The 12,177-nt window shown below is 36.1% G+C and overlaps 2 protein-coding genes across 3 annotated transcripts in view; both read right to left on the bottom strand.

The window, feature by feature from the left end:
- Positions 1–451: 451 nt before the first annotated feature.
- On the bottom strand, positions 452–1,940 carry LOC110018779 (protein ODORANT1). The gene is made up of 3 exons (XM_020716214.1): positions 1,690–1,940; positions 1,349–1,478; positions 452–911 (listed from the first exon to the last, which is right to left on the bottom strand). The coding sequence occupies exons 1-3, from the start codon at positions 1,820–1,822 to the stop codon at positions 452–454; spliced, it is 723 nt and encodes a 240-aa protein (XP_020571873.1). The 5' UTR covers positions 1,823–1,940.
- Positions 1,941–11,356: 9,416 nt separating this feature from the next.
- LOC110018882 (DNA replication complex GINS protein PSF1) overlaps positions 11,357–12,177 on the bottom strand; it is a 28,830-nt gene continuing 28,009 nt past the window's right edge. The window contains exon 9 of one of the 2 annotated variants that reach the window (XR_002293402.1): positions 11,357–11,771. The gene's annotated coding sequence lies outside the window, so the exon portion shown is untranslated. The remainder of the gene's footprint in view (positions 11,772–12,177) is intronic. The other variant, XR_002293401.1, reaches the window with a different exon arrangement.

Genomic DNA, 12,177 nt, shown 5'->3' with positions numbered 1-12,177 from the left:
CCCTCATATAATTTATAACATTCTAAATATTCTAAATATAGAGTTATATAATCATTAGTATTTTCGATCTTTCAACATAATGTAAATTCAAGGCAAACTTTGCGCCAGAAAATTTTTGACGCTAAAACGAATGCAAATAGTCCGCATTCCTAAAGTCATAGGCACTAAGGGGCAAACTTTCTACAATTATTTCCAACATACCTTTTATAAAAATAGCATTGGCCATATAGTTAAATTACTGTGGAATCCTTCTCATTCAACTCTTTTTTTACTTCAATTGTATTTTGAGCTCAATTAAAACCAGAAGAAAGCACTCAATGATTATAATTAAGATTGATCAATAAAATTTACAAATGATGATGGAAATAAACCACAATAACTTCACTAATATAACAACAATGTATCCTCATTTAATCAAGAAAAAAAAAAGAAAGCATTAATTTATTCAGTTTCATGGATAATTTTCATAATGAAAAAAATCATCAATGCAATTATAAGCATCCCATGATGAGAAATAATCAGCTGTATCTGGCCAAAAGAGCTGATTGGATCCTCCATGAAGATCTGACTCTCCTTCCCAAGCAGAATTATTAAGATTTCCATCAATGGATGTTGAGGCACAGCTGCTAATAGATAGATCAGCTTGCTTCAACTTCATCTCTTGCATCCAGTTCTGTTCCAGTTCAAGAAATGAAGAGCTCTTTGAGCTTCCATTACTGATCTCAAATTCCATGCCCTCCTTGTCTTCAACCATGGAGATGATGTGATTCTTCCTCTCATCCTCATCCATGTTCTTGGTGCTCATTGGATCCAAGCCTTGAAGCCTCAGCTTCTTTTTGATTTTTGTGTTCCATATGTTCTTGATTTCATTGTCTGTTCGCCCCGGAAAATACGAAGCAATCTTCGACCACCTACGAAATTAAATACATGAACATTTATTTTTGTTTTTAATATTTTATTTTTGTTTCGATTTAAATTAAAAACATGTTCGATTGTGGCAGCTGTTTTCAAGAATACTAAAAAAATAGTTGATTTGTCATATCTTTATCAAATATGTCAGACATGTTTCGTTTCAAATCAAAACATAAATAAAATAACATAAAAAATAAAAACTACTCAAAATATAAAACAAAAGTAATGCCAAACTGCCCCCTAAATCTATGTAGTGAGTTTTCTTCCTAAGGAAAAAAAATTAGCATCCATTTTTTTTTTTGTATAATGCTAATTATATCTTGATGTTATGGTTGATCAAAATTCATGAGGGCACAAACAAGCCAAATGAGAGTAATTAATATCATATTAATATTACTAATTATTCTCTAATAAACAATTTAGTCAGGATTAAGACCTGTTCCCAATATTAGAATGGAGCTGAATGATCTGCTCCTCTTCTGCTTCAGATAGAGCTCCTCTCTTGAGATCTGGGCGAAGGTAATTTATCCATCTCAGCCTGCAGCTCTTGCCACATCTCATCAAACCTTCAAAATTAGAAACTTATATCTCATTAAATTATATAATAATAAATTTAAATTTAAGCTAAATGCTATATATTCATTAATGAAATCATAATTTTTAGACTAGAATGATAAATCAAACAGAATATGATGAGAAATTATGTAAAAAGATTTATAAGAATTAGAGAGCGAGTATTTGTGATGATGTTGATGTTGATGATGATGATTTGAAGACCTGCAAGCTTCGGCACGTGGCGCCAGCATTGGATGCCATTGTTGAGGATGAAGTTGACGAGTTTTTGATCTTCTTCAATTGACCACGAGCCGCGCTTCACCACCTCCTTATCACAGCATGGCTGCCTCCCCATGCTGTGATAAGGAGAAACAATAGATCCAAAGAAGATGATTGAGAGAAGGGTTTATTTAAGTTGATGGAAAGAGGAAGGGGAGTTTTCTTTGCCAGATAATGGACAGAAAAACAGAAGATTTAAGAGTTTAGATATGATTGAGAGGGGAAGCATAACGAAAGCATCTCACAAGTCAAAATTTTGAATGTTGGGACTAAATAATTAAGGGTACAAATGCATGCATACCTCCCAAAACTTCCTATTTACAACTCAATCATCCTCTTTCGTTCATTTTTCAAATTCTCCCTCAGATATCAAAATTCATGGTAAAACTCGAACTCATGTTTCTCATTTTTATCAGATTCTCGATAGTTTGATGGTGGCACGGGTAAATATATTTGTTCGATAGTTCATAAAAATTACATGGATGATTAATTTATAAATATCAATGTTTCGGGCGGTCTTATGTAATTTTCCCAAGAAAATAAATGAGTGGCCTTGCTACAAGAGCATTTGTTTTTTTCTCGTAGTTTTATGTGAGGGGATAAAATAGTCTGGAGATCATGGCTAGAGCTTCTAACTGGATCAATAATTGCGCTTATCTTAATCAAGTTGAAATTGAAATAAAATCAGTTAATGTTATGATTGATTCAGTTCAATTTCAATTTGACTTTTGTCTCTGTATACATGGCTATTGATATTTTTGCATGTTTTGTATTCAGTGTATATATGAATTTTTATGATTTATATCTATTTATACCTTATAATTTCTTATAAAATAAAGTAAAGAAAATAATGTGTATATACATGCTTGAATTATTAATGTATATTTGAATTTAATTGTGAGTATAAAAATTGTGATTAAAATGTACTTAGAATCGTAGTCTTCTAGTTGAAAAGATGACTTTCTGCCAACTTCTTCACAGGCCTTACACTAGGGCTGTCAAAAAAGCTCGTTGTTCGCGAACAGTTCGTGTTCGGTTCGTCAATGAGTTCGTGTTCGATTCGTTCGATAAGTAAACGAGACAAACACGAACAATTTTTTTTCGTTCGGTTAGTTAAACAAACCAAACACGAACAGTGATGCGTTCGTTCGTGTTCGAATCGTTATTGTTTAAAATATAAAATAATATAAAATAATTATATATAAAAAATTTATTATATTTTAAAACATTAAATTTTATAAATTATAATATATAATAAAATAATAATAAAAATATATTAATATACTATAGTAGTAATATATTAATATAAATATTGTATATTTGTATAATATAAGTTATATAATTAATATATAATATTATTTTTATATATTAATATTAAGGATGTCAAACTGGCTCGTCGTTCGCGAACAGCTCATGTTCGGTTCGTGTTCGGCTCGTTCGTTAAGAAACGAACACGAAAACGAACCAAACACGAACACAAGCTTTGTTCGTTCGTGTTCGGTTCGTTTACACCCCTACCTTACACATATCATTGACTTTTCTCATTATTTTAACATAATACATTATAATATAATATGTATAAATAAGAATAATCGAAATTAGAATCTATTTGTAGAAATAGTTATTAGAAGAATTGTCATGATTTAATTGAAAGTAGATTTAAAATTAATCATTTTTCACCCATTAAATTTGAGTTGAAGCCAATTTTAAAATTGTCTACGAAAAATATGTGAGCACGAATCTCAAGACAGACGAACGGTGCTAGAAAAGAAGATATGACTGATCGAACGTTGCGGTTAATGACCGTTTCAAATGAAAATTGGCAAAAAAGGCGTCTAGTTCGAGCGATCAGAAGAACATACAAGAGGAATTCTCACAGAGCGGTGATCAGGCCTCGGACTGGTCGGCAAGAACCGCCCCTTCAAACCAAAGGTCGATGAAGTCGAGGCTTAGCAGATGACCGAGGAACTATATCGGTCGAATCAGTCCTCTGCTTATATTTCTCTCTTTAATTACCAAAAGGTCCCTCTGAAAAGTCAATGATGAGGGGATTGATATGTAATTTTGTAAAATTGTTACGTATTCCTATAAATAGGGGGTCCATGTCATGAATAAAAATTATAATCTCTTTTACTATTCTTTACTGTGTTCTCTCCCTCTTTCTCATCATTTCCTGTAGAACGTTCTTTACCTTGAATGCATTTCTCGAACACTCTTGGCTTCAACATCCTTTAAGGTGCGGTGAGCTTGGAAACATATCGTCAGCAAGGAGAGGAGCCAACAACAACAATAGGGAGAATCCAGTGAGAGGAATATGGTTGAAGCAGCATACACTAGGGAGTTCATGGAAGAATTCATTCAACAAGGTCTGCAAGATTTGAGAACTCAAATCACCAACCAAATGTTGGGACAATTTATAGATGTGCCCAGAGCCGTGGATGTCTTGGGAGTAAGCTCGATTTCAGGAGGAGAACCGGCCCAACAAGGAGCACCTAACCCCCCTCAAGGGAAGCCACCAACAAATAATGGGCGGAGAGTGATCCACCTACAGGGGAAGCCCAACGATAAAATGCGGCGGCAACCAGAGAACGCCTTCTCCCTATAAGTCTTAGGACCAGAACCCTCAGAGAAGTTCAAGATACCTGCCTTAGAGCCGTAAAGGCCGGCCGGACCCCAACGACCATCTCACGTCATTTGAATCCTCCATATGTCTGTTGAAAATATCTGATGCCCTTAAGTGCAAGCTATTCTTCACAACACTGATGTCATCTGCGCTAACATGGTTCGGCGGGTTGCCCGCTGAAGCGATAACTTGTTTTGTGGAATTTAAGAAGCTCTTTTTATCCCAATTCGCTAGCACTCTGAGACCCAAGAAGAGCGCCCAATCCTTTTGGAAACTAAAGCAAGGAGCCGATGAAAGCTTCTGATCGTTTATCGCATGTTTTTAGAGTGAGATGTTGGATATGAAGGACCTGAAACCTGACATGGCCTAGGCTACACTGATACAAAGAGCAAGGCCAGAGAGATTGGCTTCGACCTTAACCTTGTGAGGCCACAGAGCTTGACAAAGTTGTTAGAGATGATAAATAAGTACATAACCACCTACGAAAAATGACCCTAAACCTGCCAAACAGAGACACTAAAAGAGGGCTCTGCAGGACAACTGGAGGTAGCCAAGACAAAATGAGTGACCGATCATCAGCCCTTGCTATGAAAACCACCCCAACAACCACTCCACCCATTGTCCTGAGAACCAGAGGTGATAACCAAGGACCTAGCACCACTGATTGTCCTATTATCACAAGCAACCCCATTATGACCACAGAGTCCCTTGCAAAACTTTTCTTAGGGTGTCCATGGTAGAAATAGTGGAAGTCATTCAAAATGAGGACCTCTTTAGAAAGGCAACCTTGATTAGAGCTGACACATTTTTTTGAGATAGTAAGAAGTATTGCAAATATCACAGAGATCGCGGGCATGGCACAGAACTCACCAAGAATTTTTCTTTCCAATTTTTTATTTTGTTCTCCAGACCTATCAAATGGATCTTGGAACTGACAACAAATCAAACGTAACTGTCCAGAATAAATTTAAAAAAAGAAGAAATGATTGAGCAATTCGATCGACCAAGGGATCTTCATCCTTCAGCAGAAGAGGACAAATGTCATAATGACAGTCACGGAGTTAGGAGGAGCCTGAGCATGTACCATCCTAAAATCGACTGTAGCTCCTTATATAATGACAATCAAAGAAACATTTGAACTGGTCCTTGTAAAAAATCACTTTAGGGGAAAAATGACCCGTTACTCGATCATGGCTAGCTGCCGATCAAAGTGGATAGTAGGGTCGAAAACATAGAGGCTCTGAATCTCTCCCACATCCGCTGTGGAAAGAACTGAGACCTCTTAAGTTAGAATAGATCCAAACAATTTCTGAGAAAACTTCCATGCCATACAATCCGTAACAACGCACGCGAGGAGGAAGGGAAGAAGGAGGATGAAGAGAGGTGATGAGTCACAAGGGAATGAAGAAGTTCACAATACTCAAACCCCACACAAATATATGTATACATACATATGTATTGGAAAATAAAATGTCGTCGAAAAGACTGATGTGACGGGATTGCCAAAATATAAAATTTTATTTTTATGTCTTCTTTATTTATTTACAAAAAGGAGGGGGACATCACACAAAACCCTCGAATACAGCTAAGAAAGAAAAATTTAACTAAACGGTCGTCCACGACTTCATCCGAGACAATCCTCGATGTTGCAGCCGTTCAAACATAAATTTGACACTTTCCTTAAAGAGGTTATTATGACCATCTCTCAGTTGGGCTGTTAAACCCTCTCTGACGACCGACAACACTAAACACAGTCACTCCATCTCTCTGTGATCAGCAAGCATCTCCCCTCAAAAAGTAACAAGCTCTTCATGAAGTGCAACAACTTTTTTCTCCACACGGTCATCCCTCTCCATGACCTCAGCAACTCTATCATCATTATCTCCCTGAGGACGTGCCATGAAATGAAGTAAGCGCTCCTCCATTTCAAGTAGAAGGTGCACCAAAAAATCAACTAACACCTGACATCCCACATGTGTCTCCTCCTCTATCATCGTGTCGAGATAAACTTGGCAGCCCACACTCTTACCCCCGCCAAAGGAAGAATTTTTCCCCACCCTCTCGGTGCCCTGCTCCATGGTACCCTGTTCCATAGCAACTTGAACCACAGTATCCACTCTCCCCTCAGTGACTTGATCAATAGCAGTCGCAAAGCCCTGAAGGTCGTCATCGATATCTGACGAGATGGAAGTGATCTTCAGAGCTCCGAAAATTACAAAGAAAATACAAAATGTATGATTAAAGCTACATACCTAAAAGTCAGTTCCAGTCAGAGGTGGTGTAAAAAAAAACTAGTGCGCTCTAACCCTCCACCCATAGAACATAAGTCCCCCCTTTTTCAGCTAAAGTCACATCTCAACTTCAACCTTGAGGAGTCGGGCCTCCCATAACAACCTAAAAGATCATTACTCCCCCTCAAGCAGAGGTCCCCCCCCCCCCCCCAAATCTCCTCCACAGCCTTCTCCTGTAATGAACCCATGAAGAAACCCGAAGATCCAACCCAATCCTTGCACTTCCCTGATCGTGGCTTTTGTACAACCTTTTTCTTACTCAACTGCCCAATTGAGACCTTGCTCGTCGTCTTCCACTTTGTTTCTAGTTTGCAAGTCTTCACCTGCATTTCACTCATCGCCTTAAGAAGCGTGTCCTTATCATTAGATGACGCTCCCCCGCTGTACATATTAGCAAACACAGGAGGAAAAGACGGAAACTCTCGAAGGGGGCGAAAGAATGTAGAAGGCGCAAGCTCCTCTATCCCATAACTTATTTATAGCGATTTGGGCACATAAATCTATGGAAATTCATTATTGCACAATTATATTATTTTATTATTTCTTACATATTGAAAATATTTCATTGTTCTCGTGTGTTGTGCAGCTTCCAAGAAATAAGAGAATTAGGGAACTAGAAATCTATATAACAAATACGCCTACGAATCTCAAGGCAGACGAGCAGCTCAAAAGAAGGATATGACAGACCAAAAGTAGTTGTTGATGGCCTTTTGGAATGAAGATTAGCAAAGAGAGTGTCTAGTTCGAGCGAAAAAAAGAACGTGCCAGAGAATTTCTCACAAGGCAACAATCAGCCCTCAGACCGATCAGCAAGAGGCGCTCTTTCAAACCACAGGCTGAAGAAGTCAAGGCGTAGCTCATGGCCGTCAAACTTCTTACCGGCCGAATCAGTCCTCCGATCTTATTTACCTCTGCAATTACCAAAAGGCTCCTCTGCAAAGTCAATGATGACAGAACTGATATGGAATTTTATAAAACTGAGACTTATTCCCACAAATAGGAGGTTCATATAATAAATAAATGTTCCTTCTCTTTTATTATTCTCTATTGTGCTCTCTCCATGTTTCTCATTCTTCCTTGTATACCGTTCTTTACCTTGGGTGTGTTCCCCAGACAGATTTGGATTCAAAAAAAATGTTAAATTTTGAATGGAGGCCAGCTTATTCAAATCTAATTATTATTTACCCCTTGTGAAAAAGTCTTCAAGCTTTATGAGTGGTGATGCTCCCTTCCATCGCTCTGCAAAGAACATGGCATAGAAAATAAAGCAGTGGTGGAGCCAACGTCGTTCATGCATCTAATATAAATATGTTGTTCTAAGAGATGAATATTTATCTATTATTTTTGAAATCATTCTTAAGAACAATGCATGATTAATTCACTAATTAGATGAATTAATTCACTAATCTCACGTCATTAGATGGATTTTTTTTTCTTTTAGCTTTTTAATTATTTTATGGTGTTCTTTTGGGGCATTTACACATTTACACACATCTCACCCATTTCCTATGTATTTAAATATCTACACCTAAACTTTGATTTTTATATTTATACCCTCCATATCTTTCATATTACATGAATAAATATGACTATTTTAACTTCTAAAATGTAAAAATTGATGTATTAATGTTTGACGCATCTAAATACATGAGAATTGATCAAGTGTGTGTATGTAAATTTTGAATACAAAAAAAATTGTTTAAGAGTTAGTTCTAATCCTTCATTAAAAGAATTAATAAACAAATTGGACTGTTAAAAGAGCTCGTCGTTCGCAAATAGCTCGTGTTCGGCTCGCCAAATAGCTTTTGTTTAATTCATTTGTTAATCAAATACGAATAATTTTTGTCGCTCAATTTTTAAACAAGCCAACATGAACAATTTTTCTTGAATCGTATTTGGCTCGTTGACTTGAATTAATTAAATAATTAAATAAATAATATTGTTTAACATTTTTATATTAATTTTTTTATGTTGTATTTAAAAATATATTAAATTTATTTATTTTTAATTATTCAAGCTAAATTAGAGGCAAACATGAGTTGAAATGAGCAAAAGAATTGGAATCGAGTCAAACACGAGTTTACCATTTACTTATCTTTTCGAACACAAGCCTGCTTTGAACGAAAAAAAAAATTTTGAATGAGCCGACCATGAATAAACATAGTACTCTCTTCAGCTGAGCTCATTTACACAAACTCCCATTTAATTTTTAGTTAACTTTCTTATCTTTATTGTTCATTAGCGAAGAAAATTATATATATATAAAGACAGGTCTAATGTGCCACTCCTCATGATTTTTTTATGGCATATTAGAAATCAGTTCTAAGTCCCCTGGGTCACGGGTTCGAGCCCGCCTAAGTGCATCTGACTTGCAGCACGAGATCAAGTAATTTGGCACATAAGGATGGTTGATAGCTCGTATCATAGCCTCAGACCATTCTTTTAAAATAATAAAAAATAAAATTAAAAAAAATTAAGTCGGGCCTAACTCTCTCATGCTCAGACTTTTATGATGAAGGCTCAGAAAAAATTAAGTCGGGCCTAGCTCGTATCATAGCCTCAGACCATTCTTTTAAAAAAAAATAAGTCGGATGAAGATGAAAGATATTGATTTAAAAAAAAAAAAACAGATAATAACAAACAATGAACTTTTTTTATTATAAATATAAATAAAAAACTCTCCATTATATTTAGTTATTTAAGTTATTTTGGACAATAATAGCAATTATGCCAATATATTTTAATACCCCTCTTTTTTAAAATTAGATATAATGAATATAATTTATTGTAAAAAAAAACTTAGCTTTATATTCATTCGAGCTAGATCGAGTGCCCGAATCATAAAGCTAACTCTATTATCACCACATAGAGTTTCCTAGGTTGCATATTGATTTCTATTAAACAGTGGAATTAAAATTTAAATAGAGTCGGCAAAATAAAAAAAATTAAGGGTTGACAAATATTTAATATTAAAATTTTAATCTTCTTAAAATTTTTAAAATTATTATAAACATTTAGACAATTAAAAATATAAAATTATTATTAAGAAGCTAAGTTTAGGAGGGCCAAATTTTTTGGCATGTTATATGATTTAGTGTTTAATAAAATCTAAGGGTGATGAGGAGTGTGTCCCTCAACCATTTCCTAGTTCCACCTTTGAGTATTATACTAATTTATAAAGTGAAAATTTTATGGGGTCATTTATATACTTATTACACAATTCTTATGTATTTAGATTTCTAAACCCCAAATTTTAATATTTGCATGCATTACACTCAAATTCTTAATATCATATCAAAAATATCACTATCATCATTCTTTTATAAGTGAAATACAATATTTTATGCATAGATTTGTCACACTGGAGAGTTATAAATATAAATATGAAAGTTTAGGTATTAGATATGTAAATATATCATATCGAACATGTCTTGGAACATGTCCGCGAAGAAGATCATACGAAAACAACCCACAACCGGATGGTCAAATGTATATGTTTGCTCTGGGGTCAAGACCAACTCCCAAAGGAATGTATCTCCTTGGTTAATTACAACTTGGTGAGCGCCCAAGAATACTCTTAATTAGATGAGTCATGCTTACATTTAGGTGATGACTAGTAGAGGTTGTCACAAAGAATGATTATTTCATGGTAACATCTCGATGTTTTCAAAGCTCTCCAGGGCAGAAATGAATCTCTCACATCTCATGTGAGTAGTGACTCATCGGCAATCAAGGCATATGAAATAATCAGTTTGTCCGCTAGGGTCGACCTGGCCATATGGGAAGAGGGTGAATCACCGTATCTCAAATGGGCAGTGGCTTATCCGCAATCGGAGACTTTGAGATGACATCGACGAAGCGTTAAAGGAGCAACATGGCTCAAAAGGGGTCATCAAAGGAAGGGAAGAGTAATCCTTAAACCTATGAGGTAGTCGGACCAGGGTACTACGGACCCGTCATCCCAAACTACTAGGACTCTAAGTCTCCCCAGTTGTGAAGGTAATCGACCCAACACGTCCAGAGATCCCAGGTGAGCAATCTATGAATTGTGTCATCCACGGGGACATCAATAGCTCTAAACTCAAATAAACAAAACTCTATCCTATGACCATCATGTGGGGAGCGCCGAGGTGTAGGACTTATACCAGCCGAAGTGGCGAGGAAGCCACTAGAAAGGAAGAGAAAGGAAAGTTCAACTACAAAGCTAAAAGCGTCCTAACAGTATAACTTACTCCTCGTCTAGGTTGAGGGAGCCTCTAACACCCTAAACATACTAGACAACCATCTAAGTAGAAATCTATGATGGGTCAGTCAGGTTGGAGAAGCACAGGAAGTTCTCCTTGGGACATGCATATGATGCACTTAGCTATTCAAGTTCTAATATGAAGGCCTTATAAGTATGACTTGGGTGAAGGTCATGTTATGCAACCCATTTTAACACCGGCCCAAGCCATGCAGGAAAGTAAAAACAAATTTTAAAATTTTTTGAATATTTTAATCTTAAGTTTTAATTTATATTCAAATTTTATTAGGATTTTATAGAAAAATTTGCAAACTTTAAGTCCTAGAGAGCCTAAGTGATTCGTTAGATTCCCAGACAAAAGCACAATAAAAAAAGTGAAGCAAATCCAAGCATACAAGCGTACAAGAAAGACAGTAAAACAAGCCAAATATAAACTAATAAAAGGTAGTCCCACTGGATCGGCGACAAATCCCAGAAAAGGAAAAAGGCGGCTAAACACCTCATAAGTATATCTGGTCCTAATTCTATACATAAATGAGAATTAAAATTAAGATGCAAAACAAGAATAAGCAGCTCCTGGTCCCCATCACGTGGTTCCGCCCACCTGGTGCCTTGAAACTCATGCTCGTACCTTATTTCTAGCACAAACTCTCCTAGGGACTCTAAAATTACATAGGAAAACGAGAAAAGGACTAGAGCTGCATGAAAAAAACGTTAGTGGGAAGCCAACAAACATGCAACACATACGAGTCATGTTTGTGGAAGGAGATAAGCAGCACCTGCAGAAAAAAGTTAGTCATAGTCATTACGTTGCTCCTCCTTGTTACACGTGGGGTGTGTATTTCAGGCATAGCTCCCTGTAAGAAGACTGACATAATATATTACTACTATGCATATCAAAACTGTAAACATGTAAGCACACCAAAAGTACAAAAGATGATGCCTGACTAGAGAAACCAAACCAGTAGAGAACTAAAGCCAGAACATTGAAAAAGATTACCTCGCATTCTAATCCTTAGCCTAACACATCATCTAATGTAGTGTCCTAACCAGCATCTGAGTGAGTATGGGGTTATATCAACAGGTTGGTGTATGTTTTGGCGAGTTCATCATCGTCGAACCCATCCTAAGGATCCAAGGATTCTAAGAGGTGTCACTAGATGTGGGTTTCGAAAAGCTTTTGAAAAATTGACCTTACATATGGTCTAAGATATGGATGCAAATAGTTTCAAAATAGGATTTGAAAATATGATGCATAAAGTAGTATATATATA

The sequence above is a fragment of the Phalaenopsis equestris genome, unplaced genomic scaffold (assembly GCF_001263595.1).
Source record: "Phalaenopsis equestris unplaced genomic scaffold, ASM126359v1 Scaffold000036, whole genome shotgun sequence".
Taxonomy (NCBI): Eukaryota; Viridiplantae; Streptophyta; class Magnoliopsida; order Asparagales; family Orchidaceae; genus Phalaenopsis; species Phalaenopsis equestris.
Note: the sequence above shows the minus strand (reverse complement) of the source record. Positions and strands in the feature narration are given on the sequence as shown.